Source organism: Zonotrichia albicollis, unplaced genomic scaffold (assembly GCF_047830755.1).
Source record: "Zonotrichia albicollis isolate bZonAlb1 unplaced genomic scaffold, bZonAlb1.hap1 Scaffold_83, whole genome shotgun sequence".
In the NCBI taxonomy this organism is placed as follows: Eukaryota; Metazoa; Chordata; class Aves; order Passeriformes; family Passerellidae; genus Zonotrichia; species Zonotrichia albicollis.
In genome coordinates, this window is record NW_027428460.1 from 5,361,231 (window position 1) to 5,374,546 (window position 13,316).

The 13,316-nt window shown below is 52.6% G+C and overlaps 2 protein-coding genes across 2 annotated transcripts in view; one reads left to right on the forward strand and one right to left on the reverse strand.

Annotated features, from left to right (window-relative positions):
• Window positions 1-13,316, reverse strand: part of LOC102065316 (uncharacterized) — a 603,976-nt gene that overhangs the window by 529,032 nt on the left and 61,628 nt on the right. The window lies entirely within an intron of this gene.
• LOC141728038 (olfactory receptor 14I1-like) lies at window positions 270-1,202 on the forward strand. Its single transcript, XM_074534336.1, has one exon. The coding sequence runs from the start codon at window positions 270-272 to the stop codon at window positions 1,200-1,202; it is 933 nt and encodes a 310-aa protein (XP_074390437.1).

A 13,316-nucleotide genomic window follows, 5' to 3' on the forward strand; every position in this document is an offset into this window, starting at 1 on the left:
CTCTCCACTCATCCTCTTGCTTTATGGAACTCACTCTGTTCTACCAGAGGGCAGCAGAAATGCTGAGGGTTTCTGATACCCAAGAACTCCAGGAGAGACATGGTGGTAAATTAAAAAGAAAAGCTAAGAACTCTTAAACACAAAAGCACGTCCATGTATGTTACAGAGGATGGTAGATGGGAAATGGCTTTGATTTTGGTTACAGGTATCTCCTCTAACACTTCTCTGTCCTTTCTCCATGAACAGATCCCTATGTACAGCCCCAGCAAATGTCCAACAGCAGCTCCATCAGCCACTTCCTCCTGCTGCCATTGGCAGACACACAGCAGCTGCAGCTCCTGCACTTCTGCCTCTTGCTGGGCATCTCCCTGGCTGCCCTCCTGGGCAACGGCCTCATCATCAGCGCCGTAGCCTGCAGCCACCACCTGCATACGCCCATGTTCTTCTTCCTGCTCAACCTGGCCCTCACTGACTTGGGCATGATCTTCACCACTGTCCCCAAAGCCATGCACAATTCCCTCTGGGACACCAGGGACATCTCCTACAAAGGATGTGCCACACAGCTCTTCTTCTTTATGTTCTTCATGTCAGCAGAGCTTTTCCTCCTGACCGTCATGTGCTACGACCGCTACGTGTCCATCTGCAAACCCCTGCACTACGGGACCCTCCTGGGCAGCAGAGCTTGTGCCCACATGGCAGCAGCTGCCTGGGCCAGCGCCTTTCTCAATGCTCTGCTGCACACAGCCAATACATTTTCCCTGCCCCTGTGCCACAGCAATGCCCTGGGCCAGTTCTTCTGTGAAATCCCCCAGATCCTCAAGCTCTCCTGCTCCAAATCCTACCTCAGGGAACAGAGTCTTCTTGCTGTTAGTGCCTGTCTAGGACTTGGCTGTTTTGTGTTCATTGTTTTCTCCTATGTGCAGATCTTCAGGGCCGTGCTGAGGATCCCCTCTGAGCAGGGACGGCACAAAGCCTTTTCCACCTGCCTCCCTCATCTGGCTGTGGTCTCCTTCTTCCTCAGCACTGTTGTGTTTGCCCACTTGAAGCCCCTCTCCATCTCCTCCCCATCCCTGGATGTGGCCCTGTCATTTCTGTACTTGGTTGTGCCTCCAGCCCTGAACCCTCTCATCTATAGCCTGAGGAACCAGGAGCTAAAAGCTGCAGTGTGGAGACAGATTACTGGATTCTTCCAGAAACATTAAACTGCTGGGCAATTTCTGCCAATCATTTGTAATAAAAGTCACCTTTGATATATCTTGTTTGTTTGGTTGTGGGTTTTTTCTTTTCTTTTATTGTTTTCATATTGTCCACACAGAAATGTCATTCTTTGTGCCGTTTCTCATTCTGTTTCTCTCCACCTTTCCTATGGTCACAGACAGTGTCAATGAGAGGCTGGTTTCCTTGTGGCTTTAAAAGAAATAAAGGATGTCCCAAAAAGTTTTCTGCAGAGATGCCCTTTTGTTGCCTTCTCTGGAGCTGCAGCAGCAATGCCTGTGTGCAGAGCTGGGGCAGACCAGGGCTGGTACAGCAGCAGCAGCACTTGGTGTTGCCAGTGCTGCTGCCGTGGCCCTGCCCTGCTGCCCTGGTGGCCCTGGTGTTGCTGTTGGGCCTGAGTGGTCTCGGGGTCAGGCACAGTCCTGGGGGTGGCAGTGCTCCTCATGGAGCTGCCAACAACATCCCCCCTCTGCAGCCCTGGCCTCTCCACCAGCTCACACAGGTGCCCCATCCTTGCAGGCACAGACACGGCAGCACTGGCTCAGCAGCCCCTGTTTGCATTGCACACAGCAGGGGGAGCACCCCCATGCTGTTGGTGTGGGGACATGAACCTGAGGGAGCACAAATGCCATCAGCCCCTGGGGCCAGCAAGGAATGGGGGAGAGCAGAGAAACCACTCAGGTTTGTCATGGCCTCTGCCAGAGGCAAACAAACATGGGAACAAACTCAGCCAGAAAGTTTGTTCCCATCAGCTGGGAGTTTCCGGTCCCACTGCAGATGCTGTTGCTCACAAGTCAGGGCTGCCTGGCAGCCACCCCCAAACTGCCCTGAAGCAAAGTTTCCTTTGCTTCACCTTTGCTTTCTTTATTCTTCCCTGGTACACTTTCTTCCTCTTGCCCACTTCTTTTCCCTCCCTTGCAAACAGTCCATCCCTGTTTGCCCTTTCCTCTCTGGCCCCACTCCCCATTGCAGTTCCTGACTTGGCACCATGGGAACGTCCCTTGGGCAGCAGGATCATCCTACAAGTGCTGCAGGAATTGTCTGCAGGCTCCTGCAGTGCCTGGTGCTGCTCCCTTGCCAGAGGCACCCCAGGCCAGGGGGGCACATCTGGGCTGCTGTGTCTGGCTCTGGAGCTCCCTGTTCTGGGCAGTGAGGAGGAGCTGCAGAGGCTCAGCAGGACTGACAGGATGGGCTTTGGGGCTGGCAGGAGAAGCTGAGGGACCTGGGCTGCTGGAGCTTCTGAAGAGGAGGCCCAGGGCTTGTCCTGCAGCTGCTCCAAGGGTGGTTTCAGAGAATCCCAGAATCAGCAAGGTTGGAACAGGCCATGGAGATCATCAAGTCCACCCTGTGCCCTGACACTGCCTTGTCTCCCCTGGGCCTCCTCCAGGATAAAGAACCCCAGCTCCCTACGCCACTGCTCAAAGCTCTTGTGCTCCAGACCCCTCCCCAGCCTTGTTGCTCTTTTCTGGACACACTCCAGCCCCTCCATGTCCTTCCTAAATTGGGGGGCCCAGAACGGCAAACAGCCCTTAAGGTGCTGCCCAAGCAGTGCTGAGCACAGGGGAACAATCCCTGCCCTGCTCCTGCTGGCCACACCATTCCTGATCCAGGCCAGGAGCCATTGGCCTGCTTGGCTGCCTGGGCACACTGTTGGCTCATGTCCAGCCTCTGTCCATCAATCCCTGCAGGTCCCTTTCTGCCTGGCTGCTGTCCAGCCTCTCTGTCCCCAGCCGGTAGCGCTGCAGGGGTTGTTGTGGCCGAAGTGCAGGATCTGGCACTTGGACTTGTCAAACCTCACCTTGTTGGATTTGGGCCCTGGATCCAGCCTGTCCAGGGCCCTCTGCAGAGCCCTCCTACCCTCCAGTAGATCCACACTCACACCCAGCTTGGTGTCATCTGCAAACATGGTGATTTTCTATTCTTTTTCATACATGTGATAATCATTTCCCTGAAATCATTAACATATTTCCCCTCCCCTTAACCCATGTGTTCTTCTCTCCTGGGGGTCTCTCTGGTGGTCCCTGGTGGTCCCCAATGTTCCCGTGGGCCTGGCTGAGCTGGCAGGACACTGAGGCTGCTGAACTTCCAGTTCTCCTTCTCACACAATGGGCATTGTGTGGTTTCCACAGGCCTGGGGTTGTGGAGAACAAGCTTCAGGTGTGAGCTCACCTGGTGTAGACAATTTATCATCTGGTAACATGAGGTCACAGAGTGGGCTATGACATCACAGAGTGTAGTATGTAAGGTTTTTGAGCAGGTATGACATCATAGACATCATCACAGAGCAGACTGTGACACCACAGGGCAGAGATCTGATATCACAGAGCAGACTAGGTCATCACAGAGTTGGCTGTGACATCAAAGACCAGCTGTGGGACATTAGAGACTGGGCTGTGACAAACACAGAGCAGGCTGTGATATCACAGCCTGTGTGACATCCCAGCAGGGCTGTGTCAGGTCACTGGGTTGGTCACTCTGCCCCAGCTCCCCCTCACAGTTTCTCCCAACAAGTCCAATGCTGTTCATGCCCAGCAGGGTCCCTGTCCCCCTGGATCCCCCCGGCCCACCTGGAGCCACAGCCTCCACCAAAGGATGTTCCACAGGATCCACCCCAGAGCCTGACAGGGGACAAGGGGCCAGGGCTGTGTGACCAGGACATCAAGGACGGGGATTATCCAGGTCACTGGGGCCTGGGTTGGGTTCCCCAGGGCAGGAAAGATGTCTGGCAGCTGGAGCAGGGTCTGGGAAGGGCCTCCAAGGTGGGGCTGGAGCCCTTGGGCTGTGAGCAGAGACTGAGGGAGCTGGGCTTGTCCAGCCTGGAGCAGGGAAGGCTGAGGGGCTCCTCATCCCAGCCTGGCAGTGCCAGCGAGGAGGGGATGGAGAACACAGAGCCAGGCTCTTCACAGGGGGCTGGGGGGAGACAAAAGCCAATGGGTGGGAGGGGAAAGAGGGGAGATCAGCCAGGGCATGAGGAGATGAAATGAGTCAGGCTGGTTTCAGCATTTCCTTAACACCAAGAGCAGCCTGACCTCCCTTCTCCATCCACCACTGGCAGCTTTGCAAATCAGGAACTGTTGGAGCTCTTTTGCCCCTACTTCAGGACGAGCATCCTGATACAAGAACTTAATGCTGTTTATATCTATCACAGAACCACATTTGTCTAAAATTAATTTTAGCATGGAAATCACCTGTGGATGGTGCCCTCACCGGATACTTCTGGGACATTGCACATAGCTCAGGGAAGAGCATGATATTAAATTGTGTCCTTTTCAACCATGGTCTGTTGGCCATGAAGAGAAACTTTCTGTGCCTCTGAGTCTCACCAGTTCCTGACCCCCAAAGGACACAAACCTGATGAGTTGTGGTTCCCACTCCAGTGGTGGCACCTGCACCTCCCTCTATTTCCAGAGCAGAGCTCCCTTGTCCCAGAAAGTCCCTGGCAATGCAGGGATGAAGGAAACAGGACAGGCTGTGGGGATCAGGGGCAGCAACAGCCAGGGATTTGGGGTGGTTGTGAGCCCAGGGCAGGACCCGGCCCCTGGCCTTGGTGAACCTCCTCCCATTGTCCTGGGCCCATGGATGGCTCCAGCCTGTCCAGATCCCTCTGCAGAGCTTCCTGCCCCCCAGCACAGCCACACTGCCACCCAGCTTGGGCTCACCTGGGAACTGACTGAGGGTGCCCTCGATGGCCTCATCCAGATCAGCAATAAAGAGATTTCACTGACCTGCCCAAAATCCTGAGCCCTGGGGACACCCCTGGGTGTGACTCCATTCCTCAGCTGCTCTGACTGCCAGGGATTGAATGAGGGAAATGGTGGTGTGATAAATGAATATGATTCATGCTAACAACTGTAACTATATCGATATTTTAGAAAAAAGTAATAGAGGAAAAGAATATGTAATTAGTGTCACAAAACAGATGTTTTCAGATGTTCATGAGATTATAGGATCCAGGATGTAGACTGTAATAAGTAACATCCCAAAACGGAGTAGGCCTTGGGATAATTAGAGAATCAACCTTGAAATAAACAGAATTGAAATGATTTCAGATGTCTATGAAATAAAAAGGCTTTCTTTTGGAATATAATGCTGGCTTCTGTAACACATGACTTGGGGCGCATCTGCAACATGTGGGGTTGTTCAAAGAATAGTGACGATGAGGAGGAGCCTCCATTGGATTGACCACCAAAGAGCCAAAAGACCCCTTAGCAACAGTGAGAGCATGAACTGTGCAGTACAGTGACATAGATTTCAAGAATCAAAAACAGGAAGAGATTTATGGGAAAATATTGATGAATCTGTATTAGCATACAGTATATAAATATGTGTTTGGATTCCTGTGCTTTTTGTACAGGAGGGTGAGAGAAAACTTCCCCATATCCTGATTGATCAGTTTTGCTTATGCTTTATCAGAACCACTGAGAAATTTTTTTGTATCTGTTTGACTTTATTTGATTGTAGTATTTTACATAAAATTTCTGCTCAATTAAAATTGCTGCTAAATTCAACTTGGTTGTTTATTGAATTAGAATGTAGAAATTCTTTCGTAACAGTGGGAAAGAGGAAGGGAGAAAGTGTTATTGATAGCAATAAAAGGTGTGTATTTTCATATCTATTCTGACAGCATTAGAAGGTGCTGGGGGTCAGTATAAACTGGACATTGCTGATACCAATCTATAAAGAGGAAAAGAGAACTTAACAAGATAAAAGAATTCTCTCCTAATTGTTTTCAATACAGTATACTCACTTTGCATACACTTCGAAAATTTGTCTAACTAAGCACAAAAGAATTTAGAACTTAAATTATTCTCAGGGGCTTTTCTTGTTTGGGCATTTTGAACAAATGTTTATGAGCCTTTGTCAGTGAATTCCTGAACTGAAGAACTCCAGAAAGAAGAGGCCTCTGGAGGAGTAAAATTCATCAGCAACCTCCAAGTGGCTGAGGATCCATCCCCATCAGAGCAGCAATAAACAGAAATGGGCACAGCTTTGTGGCTGCCCCAGCTCTGGGATGGGCCCTGGGCGTGGAGCAGGAGCAGCTCTTGAGGGCCCCAAGGCCGGGGCTCTTGTGCTGCGCTGGGCAGATGGGATGGCAGCAGGGGCTGCAGAGCTCTCAGCACCTCAGCCCGAGGGGAGCAGGGCAGCCAGGGAGCCTCCTTTGGCCTTGGCCAAGCCCCTTCCCCCATGGCTGGGGCTGAGTCCTGTGGCAGCTGCAGCTGCTGCTGTGCCCTTGCCAGGGGCTGAGGCTGTGGGGCAGTGCCCAGAGCAGCCTGGCCTGAGCAGAGCTGTGGGGCCAGAGCCGGCTGGGCTGGGCTGGGGAGAGGCCCTTGGTGCTGCCCAGAGCTCAGGGCAGCTGGCAGAGCTTGCAGGGAGCTGGGCTGGGCTCAGAGAGCCGGCCCAGAAACCATCAGCGTCCATCTCAGCCTGGCTGAGCGTGCAGGGGCAGGACTCAGGCCAGGCCTTGTGGGGCAGGGCCAGCGCCTGTGCAAGGCATTGCAAACAGGCAAGTGGCCCAGAGAGGAGGCTGCTCTGTGCCCTTGGTGGCATGGACAGAGCAGGGAGGGGGCCAAGGACATTTGTCAGTGCCAGCCTCTGTGCCCAGCCCTTGGCAGGCCTGGCTGCAGAGCCCAGCTTTGGCCTGGGCTGAGTTTGGCTGTGGCCCAGCTCCATCCTCCTGCAGGGCTCAGGGCCTGTTCCCAGCCATGGCCAGCCCTGGCTGCCTCTCTGCTGGCCCAGAGGCCAGCAGAGCCCGGGGCTGGGCTGTCTGTGCAGCCCCACAGGTGCCAGGGGCTCTGCAGGAGTTGGCAGAGGCTGCCCAGCAGGGAGGCCATGGGGCACAGAGCCCCGAGGCTGCTGTGGGCACCATGGCAGAGAGGCCGCTCCCAGCCGCAATGCTCCTGGCCTGGGCTGGGCCTGCACAGGGGCTGGGCCACCATGGCTGGGCCAGCACCGGGCCACAAAGGGGCCACGCAGCCACTGCCAGGGCTGACAGCAAGGCCAGGCACACACAAGCAATTGCTGAGCATGGCCTGCACTGGCCAGGCCTGACTGTGCCAAAGGCAGAGCTCAGCTCTCCTTGGGGCTGCAGCAACACTCCAGAGCCCACAGAGCCTCCATGGCTGTGCTGGAGACCAAGGCTGCAGGAGGGAAATGCAGGGCTGCTGTGGAATGGGGAGGGCATTGAATTCCAGCACACACCTCAGCTCTGGGATGATCCCAGCACCATGCTGGGCCCCGTTTCAGACTGGAGCAGAGCAGATGTTGATGGGACAGGAGCCCTGCAGGGCTGTCAGGGGCCTGCAGGTCTAAAGGTGCTCTGCTCTCCCTCAGGTGCTCTCGAAGAGATCCAATCCCAGCTGGGCACCTCAGGGCACAACTGGCACAACCTGTTCACGGGCACACAACTGATGTCTGCCTGGAAAGTGGCACAGGTGTTAATACCCGTTAGTTTCACAGAATCACAGAATTTCTAGGTTGGAAGAGACCTTTAAGATCATCAAGTCCAACCCATGTTCTAACACCTCAACTAGATCATGGCACCAAGTGCCACATCCAGTCTTCCCTTAAACACATCAAGGGATGGTGGCTCCATCACCTCCCTGAGTAGATGATTCCAGTATTTGACCACTCTTTCTGTGAAAAACTTCCTCCCTAATTCTAGCCTGTATCCCCCTTTGGCGCAGCTTGAGACTGTGACCTCTTGTTCTGTCAGTTGTTGCCCGGAGAAAGAGACCAACCCCAGCTCACCACAGCCACCCTTCAGGAAGTTGAAGAGGGTGATAAGGTCACCTCTGATTCTCCTTTTCTCCAGGCTGAACAACCCCAGCTCCCTCAGTAGTTCTTCATACGGCTTGTGCTCCAAGCCCCTCACCAGCCTCGTTGCTCTCCTTTGGACACGCTCAAGCATCTCAACGTCCCCCCTAAACTGAGGGGCCCAGAACTGGACGCAATACTCAAGGTGTGGCCTCACCAGTGCCATGTACAGGGGAAGGATGACCTCCTGTTTCTGCTGGCCACACGATTCCTGATGCTGGCCAGGATGCCATTGGCCTTCTTGGCCACCTGTGCACACTGCTGGCTCATGTTCAGCTGACAGTCAACCAGCAACCCCAGGTCCCTTCCCACCTGAGCACTGTCCAGCCTCACCGGCCCCAGCCTATAATGTTGCAGGGCATTATTGTGGCTAAAGTGCAGGACTTGGCACTTGGACTTATTGAACCTCATCCCATTAGATTCTGCCCATCCATCCAACCATTCCAAGTCCCTCTGCAAAGCCCTCCGTCCCTCTAACAGATCGACATATGCTCCCAGCTTAGTATCATCTGCAAATTTGCTAATGAAAGACTCTAATTTCATGACATACAAACAAATCTTTATTATCTGGGTCATTTGAGTACTTTTAAGAATTGGCAGAGTTTTCCCACCAGGAACAGGAATTTCCTCGAGGTGTACTGATGGCAGGAGGAAAAATACTGATCTTCCCTTCTCCGGGGGTCACCAATATTCTGTTTATTACTTCGTCTCCCTTTTCCTTCAGGTGTTTTCAGCTCTTCTGTTGAAATGGCCATGTCTAAGGACATCTCTTCTTTTACAGCAGGTGGATTTATGTACTTCTACTGCTCTCTGATTTCATCCTCTAGATGCTCTCTGGTCATTCAAGTGTCTCTCAACAGACTGGCTTCATGCTTTGAGCTGGAAGAAATTGCCCAATATTTCTGAAGTTCAAATAAATATATAATAAATATCATCTTAATTGTGTTTTTATCTATCACAGAATTACCTTATGCCTTGTTTAAAACTGTTGCTGTACAGAAATCTCTTGGCGATGGGGGACATGTCAGAGGCTGCAGGGACATCACAGAGAGCTGTGATGGTTATTAAACTGTTCAAATGTCCAACGTGTGTTTGTTGGCAAGAAACCTTTCTGTGCCTCTGAGTGTCACCAGGCCCTGACCCCAAAGGACACAAACCTGATGAGTTGTTGTTCCCACTGCAGGGGCTGCACTTGGACCTTGGCTCTACACAGGAGAGCTCTTCATCCCCTTTCTCTCTTTTCCTCCATCTGGGAATGCAGAGGGCCCCTGACATCAGTGTGTGACTCGTGTGTGCAGAGAGCAAATCTGGGCAGAATCAGGGCAGGAAGGGTTTGGGGGGATATTGGGATCTGTGCTGGGCACAGAAGGTGTTTTCCATTGCTCTGAGACTGCTGTGGAAAGTGGATTTAATATCCAGCAGAGGAATGACTTTTGCATTTGATCGAGCTGAGCCTTCCCTTGGCTTTGTTGGCTGACAAGAAATGAACATCCCTCTGGGTCTCGGGCAGCTCCTTCTCCAAGGAAAGCAGGTGGGACTTGGAGCCAAGGAGCTGAAAGTGGCAGGTGCAGCCTGGGCTGGAGGGAGCTCAGATTTGCACAAGGCTGCTCTGAGTGCCAGGGCTTGGATGGGGGAAATGGTGGGGTGGGGGTAGGGACAGAGTCTGATTGTTTGTCAGCCATGAAGTGTTGCGGTGTGTTGCAATGTCCTGTTTTAAACTTCCGGGTCCCTTCCCAGGTGTGCCTATACCTTCTCCCTTCCCCCTCGCCCCTTGCTGAGTGTGCCCTGTCAATCAGGTTAACATACCAGCAAGGCGTCGTGTGATTGGTCCCTCAGGCCTGGGGGACATTGGATAGGTGTCCCTAGTCCCTTGAGACCCTGCCCCTTTCACCTGGTTGGTAGCTCACCTGTCCCCTCCCCTTCCCCTGTCCCGGAGCTTAAAAGGTTAATGAGGCCATGCGGCCATTATTCTGTTGGCAGCAGTTGCCCCGGTTCAGACCTCTGTAACCATGGAATAAACATCTGGCAACCCTTCAGCAGAATCCACTCCTTTATCTCTTCACCATTGCCAGAAGCTCTCTCTCCTGAGGTAAACGGAGTTCCTGACAAGCCTGGACTTGCACCAGTGCCCCGCTGCAATCTCCAGCAGCCAAGGTATCTCTGGGGTAAAGCGCCACAGAAGCCGCCTTTGGCTCAGCAGCGAGGGTCACACTGACCCAGGCACAATCTAACTGGTTATATTGGGACACCATATTCCAATATATTGGCGTCCCTGTGGGTGGGCAAAGCGACTCCGCAGCCCGAGAACGGACTCTCAGTACCTCAGAAAATCTTCTGGCAGCCGTGCATCCAGCTGGAAGGGCTTTGGTTGCATCGCCCTCAGCTAGAGACTTTGGGAATATTCCCAGAAGAAGTTTCGTGGACTGTTCGGCACCTCTGGAAAGCCCAGCGCCCTTGTGGTGAGCAGATTTTCCAGAAGAAGAACAGGGGAGCCTCTCTCGCCCAGAGGTCCTGTTCGGTGAGGGACCTGCCTGTAGCCAGCCTACAGCTTCCATTTCACGTGAGTATCTCTGCTTTCGGTAGAGCAGAAGCTCAAAAACAGACTCTGCCGTGAGTTCTGTTCCTTTTTGCCTTTGCATTTTTGGCTGCACAGCCCCACAGACGGGAATTCATTGCGTTCATTGCCGCGTGTTTCACTGTCTTTTAGAATTTGCGCCGGAGTGGGATCACTCTCTGCCCTTCCCCCCCGGCTTGGCAGCGTGCTCGGACACATGTTAAGAGACTCTCTCTCTTTCTCTGTGCGGGGGAGGGGGGGGGCTCTCGGCTCTCTGCTCCGCGGAGGACTCTCTTTCTCTCTCTGTGCGGGGGAGGGGGGGGGGCTCTCTTTCCACGTGGCCGGGAGATCTTTCTCGGTGCGGGGGTGGGGGGAGTGCTCTTTGCACACGCGGCGCGGCAGGGGGGCCCCGGTTTCGGCTGCCATGTGGAGTGGCTGCTCTCTCTGCTCCGCAGGGGGGCTGCATTCCACCACGGGGGAGACTTTGTTTTCTGCCTTGGTTCGGCAGGGCGTGTCCTGCTGCTGCTGCCCGGGAATTTTAAAAGCAGTATATACAGCTGCATTGTGAAGCTTTTGTCTGCTCGCTATCGCTTTCTATCTGTGGTTTTTTTAGAAATTGGTAGCTGATTTTAGCTTTGTTTTTGGTCAGGCGGGATTAAGTACTTTGCTTTTTACATCTAACATGGGTTCCAAACTTAGCATTGTACAAAGGGGAGTGTATTATAATATTGTTAGCATTTTAGTCAATGGTAATGTGAAATTCTCTAAAGGAAAAATGAAACAGTTTATAAGATGGCTTTTTCTGCAGTTCCCAAACATTTCCCCTGAAGAAATCCACAATATTCAATTCTGGGATAAAGTTGGGAATGAATTGATAACCTTAGGACAATCTGGCAAATCACCCCAGCTAAATTTGTGTTCTGGAGTTTACAAATTCGAACAGCATTGCTCAAACAAAAGGAAATGGAGAAAAAGCCAAATGTAAAGCCATGTGCCTCTGCTCTCCCTGTTCCTCCCTCCCCTAGCTATAAAACCCCTAAACCTCTTTTCCCAAAACTTGGTATTTTAAAGAGAGCACACTCATTGGGAAGTCGGCTCCCAGAGTGTGCAAGAATACCTGAGTCATCTTGTTCACAAAGCCCTGGCCAGGCTGCGTGGTTTTCCCAACCCCCTGTATCCCCTCCTCTAAAACCCAGAGCACGTGTTAGCTTTCCGGAGAGCAGTGATGCCCAAAATTGCCCCCAGTCCCTAGGGGGTCCGCAAGATGGTGGATGCCACGTGGCATCTTCCCAAACCTGGTCTTCTTCTTCCCAAAATCCTCTTAAGCATTCCAAAACTCCTGCCCCATCCCCCTCTCCTCCTGTTCCTCGTGACACCTTCCCCCCTCCCCCCGCCTTTCCTGCAGTACCCTCGGCTCCACCCCTCTACTCCTCCTAGGGGGCGTCGGCTGACGTGATGTCACCAGACGTCCCTGTCCCCTGCCAGCCCCTTGACGCCGCCCCTTGTTCCCACGGTTGCCCCGCCCCCTGCCAGCCCCTTGACCCTGCCCCTTGTTCCCACGGTTTCCCCGCCCCTTGCCGGCTCCCTGTCCCCGCCCCCTCCCCGGGTTCCCACGGTGGGGACACACCCACTGCCTGTCCCCAAACCTGTAGCTGTGATCCCAATGCTTCTGATTCAACGGACACAGAGCAAGGAACAGCAGATCCAATGCATAGTCCCATGTTGTCACTAGCTCCTGTTACCTTTCAGCCTGCAGCTCAGGGAGGAGCAGCCCCGACTGCTAATTGGAGTTCTTTTGGACGACAATTGATTAAAGAGATCTGTAAATCTCATAAGGAATATAGTCCACACAGTCCATATTTCCGTGGCCTTTTAAATTCTGAATTGAGTAGGACTGTGGTAGTCCCACATGATTTGAAACAGCTTTTTTCCTGCCTCATGACCGCCACGGAATTCAAATTATGGGAATCAGCATTGAAACAACTGTTAAAACATGCTCTCCCAGGCTTACAGGCTGATCCAAACACAGCGAAAGACAATAGTGGTAACCCTGTCACCATTGAGCACCTCTGTGGTGAGGGCCAGTGGTCTTCTCCCTCAATCCAAGCTACTGCAATTCCTGCAGAAACACTCGAGAAGGTAAAAGAAGCAGCTGAAAAAGCATTCTTTTCCCTCCAACCTGAGGGGCCTTTGGAGCCCTATAGTAAAATTAAACAGCTACCTTCGGAGCCTTTTTTGAAATTTGTAGAAAGGTTAACTAGAGCCATTGAAATACAGGTTAAAGAGGAAAATGCTAGGGAAGCAATTTTAGAAGAAATGGCATTTACAAATGCAAATGAACAGTGTCGAGCAGCAATCCTGAGCCTTCCTATAGAACCTCCCCCTACATTAAGAGATATGCTTTTAGTCTGTAACCGGAAAGTGCCTCTTATGACTGTGGCTGAAGACTCCAGACCAAGACCACCTCAGCGTGTTGCTGTTGCCAGCCCTGCACCTTTTCCCTCAGCACAGCAGTACCCTGGGCAGCAGCGGAGACCAGCAATGGTTGAGCCCACTAAACCATGCCTGCTTTGTAATAACCTAGGACACTGGAGCAACCAGTGCCCCCTGAAAAGGGAATTTGATGAATTTAGAAATGGCAGAGGAGGAGAACTACAAGCCCTCCCTGGGGGTCAACAACAAAAATACTGAGAATAAAGCGCCAGCCTGCCAGGCGTGCAGACATAAAAAGAGC

Bases quoted from the DNA above. Each gene is read 5' to 3' on its own strand.
- LOC141728038 (XM_074534336.1), top strand. From the start codon at position 270: ATGTCCAACAGCAGCTCCATCAGCCACTTCCTCCTGCTGCCATTGGCA.